This window comes from Hirundo rustica, chromosome 2, assembly GCF_015227805.2.
Source record: "Hirundo rustica isolate bHirRus1 chromosome 2, bHirRus1.pri.v3, whole genome shotgun sequence".
In the NCBI taxonomy this organism is placed as follows: domain Eukaryota; kingdom Metazoa; phylum Chordata; class Aves; order Passeriformes; family Hirundinidae; genus Hirundo; species Hirundo rustica.
This window is the reverse complement of record NC_053451.1, coordinates 51,167,894-51,185,219: the sequence shown is the minus strand read 5'-3', so window position 1 is coordinate 51,185,219 and position 17,326 is coordinate 51,167,894. Positions and strand designations below refer to the sequence as shown.

Sequence of the window (17,326 nt, the reverse complement as noted above, 5' to 3'; positions counted from 1 at the left end):
GCTAACATTCCTTCCCAAGGCGTTTTTCGGACTCGGGCCACACGTCCCCCTCGCCGGGCACAGGCAGCTCCGGATCGGGCAGGTCTCACCGGCCGGGGTGCCCGGGGCGGAGGGAGGCGCCGGGCGGGCAGCCGGGATGTGCCGCGGGGCGAGCAGCGGGATGGTGCCCGCTGATCCCGGCAGGGCTGGGCTGGCACCCTGCTCGGCGCGGCTCCGGCATTCCCGCAGTGCCGATGGAAGAGCGGGCCCGCAACGGGAGGGAGAGAGAGGGAGAGAGGGGGAGACAACGGCGGCGGCGCCGCCCTCTGGAGAGCGCCTGGGAGAGGCTGGTGTGAAGAGCCGCATTTCAATGAGGGCCGGGCTAATGCAAATCACTGCAACCGGCAGCAGCAGAAGAAAGGCGAAGCAGCTGCAGCCCGGGCTCCCCAGCAGCGCGCTACAGCCAGGGGAGGCGTAACAAAGGCAGCAGAGCCGCTTTCTGCGGCAACTACTTGCGCCTACAGCCGGGTGGTCGCGGGGGGAGGGCGGGAGCCGCCGCTCTTTGGCCGCTTCCCATTCCGAGCCGCCGCCTTCCCTCCGCGCCCGGCCGGCAGGTCTGAGTGAGGAGGTGCCCGCCAGCCTGCGGAGAACAGGTAAGCGCCGGAGCCGGGGGACCGGGGCCGGGGGACCGGGGCCGTGCCCGCCCCGCGCTGCCCTGCCCTGCGCGGGGGCTGCGGCGTGCGGGGCCGCCGGGGCGCGGTCGCCGGGCGCGGCGCGGAGCGATGCACCTGTGCCCATTGTGTGGGGCGGCGGCCCCGCGGGTGCGGGGCCAGTGCGGGGCCAGTGCCGAGCTGCGGGAGCGCGGTCCGGCCCCGGGGAGCGGGCGCGGCGCCGGCCCGGGCGCCCCGCGGGTCGGGCACCCTGCGGGGGCTGGGGTGCCTGAGGTGCCTGGTGCCAGCTCCCGAGAAATGGGGGTGTTTCGCACACGGTTCTCCTACCCCGGCAGAGTAAACCACATCATTTCGTGAACCAGCTGCCGCATGTATCCGTGTTTCCCCACTAAACCCGCCGCCCTCCCTCGGTGACTAGTGGTCACCCTGCTGCTTAGTTGCCGTATGTGGGGTTTTTTTGTTTGTTTGTTTTTGATTTTTTTTTTTTTTAAATTCAGCGTGTGTGTTTTTTTTCATGCGTGGAAATGCTCACCCACACCTGTATTATAAATAATTCTTTAACAGATGTTAGGGTGTGAAGTGTTGGCATGGTGGGTTTTTCAGGGGCGTGTCTGTTCGTTTTTCCGTATCTGCCTGTATAAGGCTATATATTTATACACACGAACGGAAACATCAAATTGTTTAGGATTTCTTTGTCTTCTCTGACCTTCTGGTTTAAAAACCCTTTTCTATACATTCCAGGACTGTGGAGCTAGAGGGAAGCTCTATTTTGGTTTCGAGGACGTAGTTGTGAATCACAGACATTATTGATAAAAGCATAAATGTGTGGAAGAAAGGATGGTGACTCGCACTTCTTCCTCCCCTCATCCAAAATTAATAAAGCTGAAAGAGTATATCTTCGTCTAAACTTTTTTTTTTTTTTGGGGGGGGGGGGGGGGCGTTGTATTTAAGATGATTTGAGCAAAGATAACAACAAACCTAAGAAAAATCAAAATCAGTTTTTCTTGGCACAGGACCACAGGAATTGCTTCAGAGATACAATTTCTGAATTATGCACTCTGGGATTGTTTAAATCTGCATAGCAGGTTCTCACTAGAATTGGATGAGGATTAAAAAAACTGACAATTTTTTTACGTGGAGGCAGTGATGGTGTGTTCTCAATTCTAAGATGAGGCCACTATGCTATATTTTGTATTTAACCTATAGAGAAACATCAGTGAAATGCCACAGCAAATGTTCTTGTTCATTTCATTGAAGTGGGATGTAGTGTGCATGGAAAAAACATAGCTTAGTCTTTTTCTTATATATATATACAAGAAAGCACACACAAATACACTGTACTATGTGTATGTACTTTGAAAGGATTTACAAGAATAAATCCTGCATTTATACATAAGCATATGATCCTGTGTCAGTGTAACAAAGTCAGTTATGAGCCGTAACCAAAGTAGAGTAAATAATTTCCACTAGGGCCCCACATTTGCCTTAGGTGCTTGTGCTAGTCCAGCACATGTACTGCTCTGAGAAGTTGCTGAGCGCATCACCTACAGCTTTGCAGCATCAGGGTCCAGCTGTATAATAATTGGTTTAATACAAACTTCTGCAAGTCAAAGAGCATCTGTAAATTTTTCTCTATTTCCTCCCACTGTTCTACAGCTAGTTTGAATACATCTTTTTTCTTAATGGTCACATCATTATGACTGGTTGAAACAAAGCTAGTGCTTGCTGGTTCTGTCTTTTTATTGGAAATCAATGAGAGAGGCCACTTCTAAATTAGGTCTATGTATCTGTGCTATAAATAAACTTACAGTGCTTTACTATTCTGCAGACAACTGCAAATCTAGGTGGTTCCTAAATGAAAATGAATATGTTTTGAACCTAATGATCTTTTGACCATTCTATTTTATGTTTTTGTGTGTTCTGTTTGTGAAGATTAATGTGCACTTTGTATTATTTAGTCTTTTGTCAGTTGTCAAAAAGGAGCAGAAGTACTTCCCTCCTTGATTTTATTTCTGAACATGTGAACTTCTGTTTATGTAAACTATTGAACAACTGGGATTGTTTTGGTCAGGGCTGATGGGTCTTTCTCGCTGTCAAACATGGGAGACACCAATTGCTGATTTGCTCAATGACACTGATTTTATCAGTCCTTTAGTGATGGCAAAAGAAGTTGTTGGCCTTAATCAGTTTGAATATTAGGCTTGGGATATTAATTTGTCTTGCAAGACACAGAGCACTGAAGTACTTTGTTCATTGAAAAACAGTCTCCCTCTAATTTTTTTTTTTTTTTTCATGCCATTTGAGCCCTTCTGTTGGTTCAGGCTGTGTAAAGCATTTGCACAAGGACAACTGAAGTAATTTATTACAAAGCTTAGGCTTTGAGGAAACCAATGGTTGGAATATGCAGGTAGTTTTTAACATTGGGATCGACCCACTATGTGTGGTAGTCCTGATTCTCATGGCCAACCTGCCAGATCTATTCCTCTGAAAATTTCTTTATTGCTTAGTTGTTGGCAACTGGCAGCCCTTGTGAAACAGCACCTCTTGAGATCACAACTGGAACCAAGAGTTTGGTGGGGGTAAACGATTTAGAAGGTAGATAAGATTCAAATAGCACCTGAATATAACATGAGAAAAAGTAGAAAGCTGATGCATTTGTTCTTTTTTTCCAGTAGGTAGATTTCGTCACCTCATTTTCCGACATACTGAATTTGAACAAGCAGTTCTCAGTGTTTGCATGTTGTTAGCATTTGGGTTCACGACTGAAGTTGTTATGATGTCTAACTTAAATGTAGTTCTTATAGCATGGCAATAGGCTTATGTGTCAAATGACCATGTGAATGGAGCCTGGTTTTATTCAAGCATTTTTCTCAACCTAGAAAGCAGTCCTCTGTAAGAACACTGTAAGAGCAGGAAGTCTTAAACTGAGCTCCCTTAAAATGTCTAAGTTTCTTAACTTTTTCTCTTCTCTTGTGCATTCCTTAGGTTGAACTTCAAGATGTCCCTTGGGAGAGATATGGAGCTGGAGCATTTTGATGAGCGTGATAAAGCGCAGCGATATGGTAGAGGGTCCCGGGTAAATGGTTTACCCAGCCCTACTCACAGTGCCCACTGCAGCTTTTACAGAACCCGTACTCTACAGACCCTGAGTTCTGAGAAGAAAGCCAAGAAAGTTCGTTTCTATCGTAATGGAGACCGGTATTTCAAAGGGATTGTATATGCCATCTCCCCTGACCGATTTAGGTCCTTTGAAGCTCTCCTGGCTGACCTGACCCGAACTCTGTCCGACAATGTGAACCTGCCCCAGGGAGTGAGAACAATCTACACAATTGATGGCTCCAAGAAGATTTCCTCCTTGGACCAGCTAGTAGAAGGTGAGCAGTAAGACCTGGAGGTGTAAAGTTAAGCTTGAGTCAGCCTTTGTCTAATCTGTTAAGTCTTTCAAAAAGAGGTAATGGTATTATTGATAAAGGAAGGATTTTCAATGGTCTGAATAGAATTGTGACTATCTTAAATTGTGCCTTGAAATATTGTTGCCTTGCTACTTATTTCTGTCTTGTTGAACATGTCTAACCTTTTCCTTTCAACGTAATACTTATAGTCCTAGATCCTGAAGATTGCATCTAATCCTTCCTTTCATAAAGATGCAAGGTCAAGTACCAATGAGAGTTTAGTCTTTAAACTTCAAAAGGTAACTGGTGCTAATGAAATCTATGTGAAATTCAGTTCAGATGTTTTTGGTTTTTTATGTCTGTGAAGCCTAGTGAAGAGCTCTATCTCTTCTCTACAGGTAAATAAGCCTTGATTAAAATACTGTCCTCTCATTGAGTGGCATAAATGACAGCAACCTGTGATTCAGCTGGGGTAGATTATAAGCTTTTTTTCCTCTGTAGCATATCCCTTTTCCCCAGTCATAGAATTGGTAAGGTTGGAAAAGGCCTCTTACATCATTGAGTCCAGCCGTTAATCCAGAACTGCCAAGGCCACCACTGAATTCTGTTCCTAAGTGTCACACCTGCACATCTTAAAAACCTACAGGGACAGCCCTTTCCATGAATAAATGTTTCCTAATACCCAATCTAATCCTGCTCTGTACTACTTGAGACCTTTCCTCTTGTCTTATTGCTTGTTGCTTGTGAGAAGAGGACCAACACCCACCTTGCTACAGCCTCCTTTCAGGTAGTTGTAGAGATCTTATGTTGTCTGTAAATAAGGCTCATGTACCTGCAGTATAAACCATTGCCAGTGATTCGGTCAGAATGACAATTCTTGGTCACTGTCAAATGTCAGACATGCCAGGCACTAATTTGCCCATTGAGAACAAATTTTTTACTCCTTCAGTGATAGTTCTATTGCCAAAAGAAGCTGTCAGCATTAATCAATTTAAATATTAAACTTAAAACTTGTGAAAAGTTCTATTAATTTTTTACGAATAACTAAAGTAGCTTTTCCAACTTGAAGTGCTTCTGGACTGCAGTGGGTATCTAGTTTAAAACATCAGAATATACAGATTATGAAGTCACTGACTGTCACATGCCCATAAATGAGCATGTTTCTTACCTGTGAAGTTTGAATGCAGGTGCTTGATTGCGTTCCAAGAAAATAAAGGTGGAACAATTCATTCATTTTTGATTCCATCCTTAGCCGTGGCCCCAGTGTGCTGTGGACAAACCAGTAAAGAATGGATAGATCAGACAGCCAATTTAGAGTTGTAACAGAGATTGTAATTTCTATGTGATTTTCACTTTTAGCACCACCTGAGAACTTATAGTATCAGGATGTAATGAGATGATTAGAAGAAGGCTAATATGGAGAGAGAAGAATAAAAGGGAAATGCAAATTGTGGCTTCTGAAGGAGGAGCGCAGCTTTGCATAGCAGGTGTTCAGCCACCATTGGGCTGTCTCCTTTTTGGGTCATAGCAGAGGAAAGCTTTTTCAGTATTGAGAACCTGATATTCTTGATAATCTTCCTGGTGTAAAAAGGAAAGTAGGGGACAACATGAAGATGCCCCAGAAAGAAAATTGAAGGGGCAGAGTGGTCTAAGTAACAGGTTTGGGGGTTAGGACCAGAGGTGTAGTGAAATGGGAAGGAAACTCGTCCTAGGAGCAATGTTATCAATTTCAGGGAACAGTTAAAACTATGTTTGTCAGGACAGTATGTAATTGCTAGAGAAAATCAATTTCTGGGAGGAAAGACCAATATTAATCAACGTCTGTTTAAAAGCAATCTTTGTGCATTTGCTTATTTGATTGGTATGCTCAACAAGAAGCAAGTTTCATTGATGTTAATGTTGATTTGCACAGCCAGTCAGAACCAGTTTGGAAAATAAAGAGCTGAATTCAGAAATAAATCCAGCAACCTGTAAGATTGCTTTATTTTGGCATCCTAGTGAAGAATAATACCAGTTATTAATCAGTCAGTCAAAATGAATGACAGTGCAAGAGCCAAGGTTTATTTTAAAGAAGGCATTTGGGATTTCTTTTCATCTTGTGGGACTTCATTCCTTACCCTTTCAATGAATACATCTTCCCTTCCTGGTAGAGTTCAAGGAGGACAGTCTTGTTCTCTTGTCCCATTAAGACTGTGGAACTTAAAGAAGTCAGTTTTTGTGTGGATGAAGAGAGCTATGTCCTCATTCTCTCTGAAAAGGAGCTTCTGTTTATTTGTATAAAACTGCAGGGTGGGTTGTTTCACTCATAGAACTTCACAGTGGAGCGCAGGTTCATATATTATTAGCTCAATGACGGTTTTTGCATAAGCCCCTTCCACTCTTTACTAAAAAATTTATTAGGATTTGGCTTGTCTGGTACAGCATTAATTAGCTTGAAGCTGTGCTTTGTGTTTAAATAGCTGGAAAATCACTTAGTTTTTTTTGCCTCTTGCCAAATGACATTTGTGCTCCAGCTACTGAAATATGAAGCATTACTTTCTTCATGGTGAGACTATTCCCTTCCTGTGTGAATTCACTAATTAGTTTATTGAGACTGTTATGATTTTACGTGATTGGGGGGGCATTGATGTGGTGATTGCAATGTAAAGCAGATGTATAAAGCCTTGATTTTTAGAGTTGGTTTTTGCCTTTATGCCTGTGGGGAAGTTCCTGTACTCTTACCTTCTCATGCAATACATAAAGACAGAGAGACTCTTGGGGGAAACGAGACAGCAGCCACTGTCTTTCATCCCAGAGTTAAATACACAGAAATGCATGAAAGGTAGTCCTAAAGGAAAAAGACTGTAAAAGAGCTGTTTTGCTTCAGTTATATTTAGTTTCATTCTGCATACAGTTCAGAGCTGGCATGGCTGTATGCTGGTGCTGTAGATTATTTTGAGATGCATGGACACGCTTTCTCTCTATTTGAAAGTAATTACTTCCCTGGGTATGGGGATTTTGTGTGTTCTGTGGTTTGATTGATTTTGGCTTTTTGTTTTGGGTTTGGTTTTGCTTTTTTTTTTCCCCCATCTTTTTGTTTGGTTGTTTTTTTGTTTCTCTTAAGACTTACACATGTGAGATTTGTTGGAATTTGATAGCAAGGGGTACGTACCGTTGTAAAAAGTTTCATGTGGTCTGTAACTTCTGTCACCGTACATGAAGGAAATAATGCAAAGGATTAAGGCATCTTCTTTTTGTCAGCCCTGATGTTAGGACCCTTATGTTTAAAGAATGGGTTCTGAATGTGACATGACTTTTTTCCTTTGACATGACATGCAATGAAAGCATGTAGAAACAATAAAGATGAAGTTGCTCTTGAAGGATAAATTTTTTAGCTGTAAAGGAAGTTTCAGGAAAGGACTTTGCTTCTCCAAAACTGTATCATTCTAAAAGCTGAAGGTGAAGGGGTCTTACCCCAAAATAGCCAATGAACATTGCAAGGTAATTCTAAAACAAAGAATATTTGGTTTTTACTCCTAGGGTCCTGCCATGTGGAACAATGACCACAGAATCAATCCATAGCCAGAACTGCCTCCCTTTCTCATTATTTTTTTATTACAATATTACCTCAGAGTCTTGGGTATGAATCAGAATTTATTGTTTTAGGTTTCTACAATACCTACCACAAAGTTAACCCTGCAGGTGAGAGCTGGCAGTCAAACCAAAAACCCCAGACCACAAGGCTGAGAGCATACTGGGAAACAGTTTTGTCACATGTCGATACTGGGTGCACTGCCAAACGATTCTAAAGACTTCTGTCTGTGTGTGCATGTTTTGTGTAGGCATAATGGCAAAAACAGTTTTAAGGAATAATCTGGAAAAGAAAAATGAATGTCTCTCAGGGATTACCTCAGAGCTGCAAACCTTGTTGAAGGAGCAGTTTAAAAGGATGCAGATACACCAGCTTTAAAATGCAGTAATAGCTGTAACCAGCTGATAGCTCTTGGGAGAGGTGAACCTCGCTGCAGGGCAGAGGAGATGCTGGGTCACATGAGGACTGTAGAAGGCTCCCGTGATGGAGGCAGGCACTTGGTGCTCAGAGCAGCAGAGGAGCTGCCTGCCAGCGGAGGGTTCAAAAGGCAGCGTCTCCTTGCTGTAGTGATGGGCTGCAAGTGTTCCTCGCAGACTTGTATATTTTGTGTATGGGTCTTGCTACTCCTGCTGTCACCTCATTTCTCGTATCTCAGCTTCTCCCTCTCCTTCCCAGTATTCCTGCTGCCTTCTTGACTCTGCCAACCACTCAGGTGCTGGTGAGATGCCCAGCCAGGCCAGACTGTAGGAATTGATTGACGTGGTCTCTGATGCTTTTGGGAGCTAGTGGCTTCTTTCTTTTAGGTCATGTTTACCTCAGCAGCTGGGAATTGATGGGCTGGAAAGATTCATATGCATGTGTAATGCGGTATCAAAATAATAACAGTAAAGTATCTGTTTAAATGTTTGTAGAGCTGAATCTATGTGGACATTTGTTTGTAGGATTAAATTTACACTGGCTATTTACCATGGACATGATCCAGGGCTATCAAATTTAGGGAAACTTGGACTGAATCCTGTGGCAGAAATGGCTGCAGTCCTTATATTGTTTAATAAACAAACAGCTGAATGTTCCTGTTGTATAAAATAGTACAGGGTTCTTCTGGCACTGTTTATTTGATTATTTTGTGCATCCATTAGCCAGTTGATTAGCTTTGTGTCTTGCTTCTTGGAAGTCCCTGTGGTTTCTGATTCTAGGTGCTTTATATTATTATTTTTTTTTTTAAGTGTGCGCAGTGTCTATCATGTCACAAGATTGTAGAAATTCGAGGGGGAAGAGGAAGTATTTTTAATTGGCTTTTGATGAGGGGGAAAAAAGAACTTTTTAGACTAAACTGAGAAGAAAGAAAGCTTGTGAAAGGGGTCCTTTCAAAGGTCAGGGGAGATCTCATTTAAAGTTTCTGGTGCATCTAATTGCTAGGTGAACATGTGTAGGTCAGATTTATTTCCTGTAGATGCTCCATGTCTTTTGCAATGTTGTATTTTTTTTTTTTTTCAGACCCTGCAGAAAGAAAAGGCAGCAGCAATGTAGTTAAAGTAGGTTATTGTTCTATTAACTAACACATTTGGGAACAATCAAGTATCAGTAATTTATTTGATTCAGGTCATCTTCCTTTTGCAGTCTGCTCTGTGTGGTGAGGCACTGTCAGAATTCTTTGTCCTTTTTCCTGAGAGCTTGAGATTCTGCCTTTTTTATGTATACAACCAAAGGATAGACGTGAAGAAAGGCAGGTATGCCTAGGCATGGAGTGCTGGGGGTGCTAATCCCTTGCCCATCTTCTTAAGATATTTCTTGCCCTATTGGTTGGGGAAATGGACTCCAGTAATCCACTGCTAATTAATCAATTAGCTTTACCTTCCTACTGCATACTGTCCTCCAAGGAATCAACAATGTTTTCCGTAAACTGGCAAATCCTGACCTCCACAGAGAGGGGTTAATGTTCCCTCTCTGCTTGTATGATTCAAACAGGTTCTCTCCTCCTTCTTCAGGGTTTCCACCTAAGATCAGCTGGCTTCCCCATGAAGCTGTTTTAGGCCAAGTCACCTTAAGCACAGAAAAGCAACACAAAAAATGGCTTTTAAGAGATGATGCCTTGGTCATTCTTATAGAGGGAATAAGAAAGCTGAAGAAAACAAACTAACTGCTAATACCAATGTGGAAAACAGGGAGACACTCGCATCAGGAAAGCTCCAGTACTTACGTGCAGTGGTTCAATGTCTCCTTAGTAACCACTTTATACACACACATACTATTTTAAAAAAATATTTAATAAGTGAAGCATGTCTTGAAATTCTGTCTTGACCTATAAGAGCTGTCCTCCAGCGTTGCATGTCTCTGATAGGTCAGGTGCATTGAATTTTGACAGATGTGTAACCGCAGGTAGTAGGGTTTTTTCTCTCTTTCTCTCTCTCTTTTTTTTTTTTTCATAATCAATATTTTGGCATCTGCCCTTCTACATGTTTAGCTTTTTGATTGATTTCTCAATGTGGTATTTCCTGAAGTGTTGACCATTGATACAAATTAAATTGTAGGGTTAGTGGTTTGAAACTGACCAATAAGTGTTGTGCATCTTTTTTGAAAGGTTCCTGTGGTGTGTGTTTCTTTTTCACTCTTGCTGTGGAGAGGCTCTCAGGAAAGGGATACTTTCTATAAGGTGTAGTAATCACTTTTTTTCCTAGATGCCAGATCTCCCAAAGCAGCTGGGTGTTCCCCTTTTCCTAATGGCTATTGATACTGTAATCAATAATCGAAATTTCATTAGTGAGGGCTGACTGCTCTGTGAAACACTTGCTCCCCTCTCCTGGGGAGCTGCAATCAAATTGACACTTTGATATAGGCTGTGTTGTCTGTGCCCTTTGCTTAATCCAGTTTCTTGGAGGAATCCTTCTGAACACTTGTTCTCTTAAGGAAGCTGGTGTCTGGAGATTGATACTTTCTTCTTCCAGATGCCAATTACTCAAAGCTGATGATGAGGAACTAATAGCTAAAGCAGGAGATGGGTTTATTGGACTCTTATGTCAAGCCCCTTGTGAAACTTCTTTGCAGTCTTCTCTCCTGAAGGTACTGGTGAAAAAGAGGAGAATGAAAATCTAGGTTAAGACCTTTTGTTCTTTGAGATGTCCTCTGCATTTGAACACCAGAGATGCTTAAGATTTTTATTCTTACGAGCTTGACCCTTAGGACCAGCAGGCATGTAAATTGCAGTCTCTGGCTAACATCTGGAACAGCTTTGAATAACAACATTATGGGAGAAGTGTCTGTATTTCTGTTAAACTATATAAGATAGTTATTACTAAAGATATTTCATCTTAGAAGGCCTTGGATGTTCTACCTCCAAGGTGTTCTCTAGCTGAATATGAGCTTCTTGAAGGGAAAAAAAAAAAAAAAAAAAAAAAAAAAAAAAAAAAAAAAAAAAAAAAAGGTGTAAATATTTAAATTATGTAATATGGTAAAATGATGAAAGGGCAAAAATGCTCATGTTCAAACAATCCCAAACCTTCAGTGATTCTATTGGCCCTTTTTTAAATGATCATTCATACAAATTTAGTTTTGCAATGATGAGCTGATGTGCAGCTAAATGCTACAAGGAATCCATCTGACCTTTAAATGTAGCTGATATTTAAAATCATGTGGAACGCTGTCCTTTCAGAAAGGGGAACCAAAAATGTTCTTAATAAACTAAATGTAAATCTTCTGAGTACATTGTGTATCGACTTTTATTTATGAGCCTACCCTTTGAGAAATGAGTTTTAATTTGAAGTCTTGATTTTAAATAAACGTTTTTTTGTGCAACTGAAGTGAACAATTTCCCTAAGAGGACTGAACCTGAAAATCCAGATTTGTATCCCCCCTCAAAAAAAAATAAGAGGTTGCTGGTGGATTTTGCATCTTACAGCAAACACAAGTGTAGACAAGAATAAATTTTGCTTAAAAATTTAGAAAAGAGACTTTTGCGAATTATTTTATAGAGCGTATCATGCTCATAGTAGGATTTCTTTTTTTCCCCTAAAACTTGCTAGTTTTGTGGATGCATTCTGTGGTTCTGTGGGTGCATTCTGACCTGTCAGTAACTGAGTAGCTAGTGCTAGCTCAATTGGACAGGGACATGGATAAAAGAGAACAAGCTCTGTTTGATCACTCATTACTGTAGTTGTGCCTTTCTATTCTGATGTTTCCATATACAGTTCTATCTATCTTGTCAATATGCAGTAGCTGAGAGGAAGAGCCTACCTTTACCCAAGCCTCGAGTCCCAGTGTTCCCTGCCATTTTTTAAATGTGGTGATTCTGTGTATGTTGCCTGCATTCCTTGTGTGCTGTAATATCCATGGAATTGGGTTGGATGCCTTGAAACCTTAAAATTTCTGTTCAGAAGTAAATTTTTAATACTTACTTTTGTTTTAATGATTGAACTGTGAGCCTTCTTTTCTTAGGGATATCTTTAGTTCTTACATGTTTTTTGGCACAGGAGGTGCATCGCTGAGTTTTGTTCTAGTTTTGTTACCCTGGGTTAAATTTCTTTTGACATGAAGGCCTCTGTGCTGTTAGCATACAGAGAACTCTTGAATCCAGAAGAACTAAAACATCTCAGAAGTCTCTGTGGTATTGTTCAGGATAGGATCTTGCATTATTTGTGATTTAACTGCAGCCTGACAGAAGGTGTGGTCTTGCTGGATCTAGTATTGGTTTCTTTGAGTTTTTTTGGGGGGGAGGATTTTTGGTTTGTTTGTTTGCTTTTCTCCAGACAGAGGATGAACTGGATCAGCTTGATGTTGCAAAATTAGTAGTGTCTTTTGGTATGTTCAGTCAGATCACTGAGCTGATCCAACCCATCCAGTGCTGCGTCAAGCTCAAGGGAGAGTTTGGGAGCAACCACACAGGTTCCCCTTACACAGCAGCCTTCAGCTGGACTGGATTCAGGTGCTGATCTACAGGGTGCTGAGTTTTCTGGCTGATTTCTAGATCCCCAGAAGTTGTGTGGGTGTGGTATTTGCAAAAATATTTAACTGTAGATAATGCTCCAACAGAAATAGGAACTAATAGCCACTATTTTTCTTTTAAGTATGGTAATATTGTTGTGATGAGAAGTCTGTAGTTGCTACTTTTTGTCTTCATTTTCCCACATATTATATATTTAGTCAGTAAATAATACAGGGAGGTTTCTTGTTTATACATGTCCTGGGTTTATGATGCCGAAATCTTTAAAAAAATCAAATGTTAACAAATTTCCATGACACTTTCATCCACCTTTTTATAAAAACTTATTTGTAGCCTGTATTTTTTGGTAATGTTTCATAGTATTTCCTCTGAAGTACTTGGAGCGTGCTGGTTTTTAGGAGTGGGCCATGTAAGCATGAAGGCTGGGGGAGTAACTGTGATAATGTGCTGGGGCTGGGCAGCTGGTGAAATACGAACACTGTTTACTGTGTTTACTGACAGCAGTGGTCCCCACTGCAAATAGTGTTTTGTGATAAGAAAACCGCTGCTTTCAAGGATTTTTGTAACAGCATTTCTTGAACAGTTAGCTGAAGAGTGATCTTTAGAAGATCACTCATTTTGTAGTCAGTAGCATCTGGGAAGGGAAGATACCAATATTTATGCACTGTAGATCAAGAATGATAAGAATAAAATTTAATAATTTGAGAAAGATTTGATTTTGTATTTTCCTGCACTTTTCTTTTTTCCTTCCCTCTCCAATCTGACTTTCGGGACTTTGGCTTTTGTTTCCACAGGGGAAAGCTATGTGTGTGGTTCCATAGAGCCCTTCAAGAAACTGGAGTACACAAAGAATGTAAACCCAAACTGGTCAGTGAATGTTAAGACAACTTCTACTTCTCGTTCAGTGCCATCTCTTGCCACTGCTAAAGGAGGTACTCCAGACACAAAAGAGAATAAGGATTTCATTAGGCCTAAACTGGTCACTATCATCAGGAGCGGAGTGAAGCCACGGAAGGCAGTGCGGATTCTGCTCAACAAGAAGACAGCACATTCGTTTGAACAGGTTCTTACTGACATAACCGATGCCATCAAGCTGGATTCAGGGGTGGTTAAACGCTTGTACACACTAGATGGAAAACAGGTAAGATTTTTCATTGTGACCATTCCAAGCATGAAGCAAAATAAAATTTTCCAAAAGGAAAAGAACAGAACATTAGTAGAAAAGAGTCCCGTTTGCTCTAGAATGTACAGCCAGACCTTCTACTGCTTGTAGTGTACTTAAGATCTGTGAGCAGCTCAGGAACACCATGGAGTGTTGATGGAACACCATGGTCTTGCCATTTATGATTAAATAATAGCTCTAAAGCTGTTCAGGTGAAAGTGTTATGTGGTTTTAGCTCTGTGCACCGGAAGCGTAGGATGAAGGGTGTCACTTAAGAGAAGCTCATTCTGCTAACTTGTTTCAGCTTTTTCTTGCAGCAGTTTTATGAGTCATTGTACTTGGCTTTCCATAAACTGTAAGAACAGTGAGGACACATTTCACCGTAAGTGTAGAGCTACTGCTCTCCGGAGTGATTAAATGATGCATCTTACTGCACCTAAAATGGACAATGAAGAAGGTGCAAGCTTAGGAAATGAGTGAGCTCTTTTCCCTATTGCAGGAATACAGGTAGGATTATGTGTAGTGCTCACATTTATTGAGGAGTCTCTTGTAGGTTTCATGTTATTTCCTCTGTGAAATCTCTTAACCTGCTGAAGGGCAAGGCTAATTTCAGCGTGACCTGAATTGATTTAGAGCAATGGTGACTCTAGAGAAATAAGGCAGATATTTGCATTTACAGATGTAACTTTATTAAACTGAAGAAGTCTCCCTGAGAAGCTAGAAGCTACTAGAGACCATGATATTTCTGCTGTAATATAGCTGCGTTTTTACCGATTCTAGGTTCAATAATTCACAGATATGCAGCAAACAGTGTTGCTATTGTGAGATGCTGCCAAATCTTCCTGATACAGGTAAATAAATGCTCAGCAAGGTCTGGTGATATGCTATCATATCTGCAGTTACTGGGGCTAATGTGCAGGCATAGCTCTGGAAACAGCTATAGTACTCTGAACTCAGAGAAGGCTGTCTAAAGGACAAGCTGCTTATTCAGAAGACTGGTTCATTCAGGGCCAAGTCTGGCTTGACCAGAAGTCCCTTCCATCTGCTGTTTTGTATCAGTAACCTCTGACACCAGTTACGCGCAGTAGTACAGTTTTTGGTGGCTGTGTACATGCCTGTAATGATCTCCTTACTGTGACTTTATTGGGAACTTTGACCTGGAGGAAAATGTGAATGTGAAATTCTTTTTGTCTGCAGCAAAGGTGAAGAGTGTGTTGGGGGGGAAACTCTCGACTCCTGTTCTTCCTTATCTTGTCTCATGCTCCAGGGAACACTAAGAGTAGTAAACTTGAGGAAGGAGTTGAAATTTTAAAGCTGCAGAGGTCAGTGGTAAGTTTCTGCTATGACACTGACAGAAGATCTTGAATGATTATTCTGGTTCCTGCAAGCCCTCTCAGTAAAAAAGGAATGCATATGCTTTGTATTTTATATGTAAATAAACTTGTGGCTTAGCGCTGAAGAAGTGCAGCCTGAAAGGATGCCAATATTGTCTCCTGAATAACGTGCTCGCTTTTATCTTTTTGTATTTAAAACTCCCCTTTGATGACTGTGCTTAGAACAAACCAAAAAGAACCCCTTTACACCTGTTTTGGAACTCTTATTCCTGAAATTACCTAGGGTTATCCTACTACTGGGGCAAAAGGCATGACCAGATTTTCTTGGCCCTTATGTTGGCATAGTTCAGTTGAATCCTCTGTCATCTCATGAGCTTTGAGTTGAGCTTAAATCAGTGGTATTTTTGTTACCTACCTTGTAGCCTGAAACCCTCATGTCCAGAAGCTCTCCCAAGAGACTGCTGTCTCCACACTCCTTCCTATTTTGGATATACACGTGGAATTGTGTAGCTCTCTGCCCAACCCTCTTGGTAAAGTCATGGTCTACAGGAAGGGGTGTGTGTGTCTCCTGCAGGTGTAACAGAGACTTTGCTGTCTGCATGTACAGAGCAGCTTTGCTGGCAGGAAGGGAGATGAATGACTCCATGTTCAGCAGGAGCAGCCTGTTGCTCAGCCTGAGTGGGGAAGTCATTGATTTCCTGTGCTGCCTGGCAATTGCTGCTCCATTTTTCTTTGCCAAAAACTTGGTCTCCCAGATGGTGCTGGGGGCACGATGATGGATTTCTTTATTGCTAAATTCAAGCTGTGAATTATTATTGGGAGGAAATCCACGGTAAATCCAAAATTTTTCCAGTACTATTTGTAGTTGGGAACTTCTACTGTGACTCCTGCTGGAGCTCTGAAGATTCTGGAAAAGCCTGTGTTGAGGGGCTAAATCTAACAAATCTGTGATTAGATCTTTCATCGCTAACTTAAAAAGCAATAAAATCTTAAAGCTCTGAGTCAAGAAAAGTAATTTACTGTGAGGATAAGAGAATAAAGCTCTACTGGGATCATTCTTTGGGAGTATAACTTGGAGACAGGCTGTTCTGTACTGTTGGAGTCCAGGGCATGTGGAAAATCCCTCGTGCTGCCCTGGGGGATCCGAGACCCTGGCTGGGACCCCACGAAAGCATTGCCTTTGACCTTCGTCCATAGGAAAAACTTCCAATACTTAGAGATTAATTAAAAGCAACAAAGATTTGAAATAAATAGTAGTTTAGTTCATCACAGGGTGAAAATTTGTAGTTTTGGGTTTTTAGTATGGAGGTAGATGAGAGCAAGATGGAGGATTTTGGGTGGTGTCTCATCTTCTTCTCCATTTTCTGCTGTGATGGTGGCACAGAGACATAGGTAGAATGGGTTTGATGCAGAAATTGTTTAGAATAGGTAGTGATTATTGGCACAAAACTGTAAATATAGTACATTTTAAGAGTTAATTGGACTAGAAACCTTTAAAAGACCTTGGAATTCTCTGGCTGGCATTCTTGCCAGCTGTGTTTTCTAGCATGTTAAGCTAGGTGTTAGCAGTGTGTGGACCTTGAGATAAGAAACTGAATAAACATCTCTAAAGACTAAAGCTGCAAGTTCCATTTATGTCTGTGTGAGAGAGGAAAACTCTCACACTGTTCTGTTCTCTCTTCTAAGTTGTTTTATGAGGCCAACACTGGAAGTGCCCTTCCATAGCAGTAATGAGTCCCCTGTACTATTAGAGCAGGTGGACAGTGTGGTATGTATATTGTTGTTGGATACTATCATTAGATGCCTTAGGCTAAGAAAAAGAAAGTAGCAGAAGTCAGAGACTTAATTGGGCATCCAAGTTAGGTGGTTGTCGCATACTGACATTACACATGGAAAAATAATACTCTTAAATACTTGTCCTCCAGTAGCCTTGTTAGTGTGATGTTTTGATCTGTATCTCGAAAAGATGCTAATAAATATTTTGTTCAGTTAAAAGGAATTTAAATGATGGCCTTTAAAATTTGATGGCAATGTAAAGAGCTTGTCTTGATGAAAGAGGTAGTACTTAGACAATCAGAACCTGAGCAAAGTTTATTTGCTAGGAAGAAAGCTCTCCCTTGGCATCCAGTTGATTCCCCATTCCAAGAAATCCCTCCTGGTTTTGGAAAATTAGGTAACTTCTGGTGTATATGATGTGTAGTGAGTGTTTCTTAGAACTCCAGGACTTGATTAAGTAGGTGTGTTGTATTAGCCATTTCACCTTTTTAATGCTGGAATAGCA

General features: G+C 41.5%; 1 protein-coding gene across 4 annotated transcripts in view; it reads left to right on the top strand.

The window, feature by feature from the left end:
- Nucleotides 1-324: 324 nt before the first annotated feature.
- The window catches only part of DCLK1 (doublecortin like kinase 1), a 229,351-nt gene continuing 212,349 nt past the window's right edge, over nt 325-17,326 (top strand). For 2 of the 4 annotated variants that reach the window (XM_040055302.2, XM_040055306.2), the window contains exons 1-3: nt 344-632; nt 3,636-4,024; nt 13,344-13,690. In XM_040055302.2, coding sequence (XP_039911236.1) covers nt 3,649-4,024; nt 13,344-13,690 — 723 coding nt within the window. In that variant the 5' untranslated portion in view covers nt 344-632; nt 3,636-3,648. Of the gene's footprint in view, nt 633-3,635; nt 4,025-13,343; nt 13,691-17,326 lie in introns of all 4 variants that reach the window. The other 2 variants (XM_040055301.1, XM_040055307.2) reach the window with 2 other exon arrangements.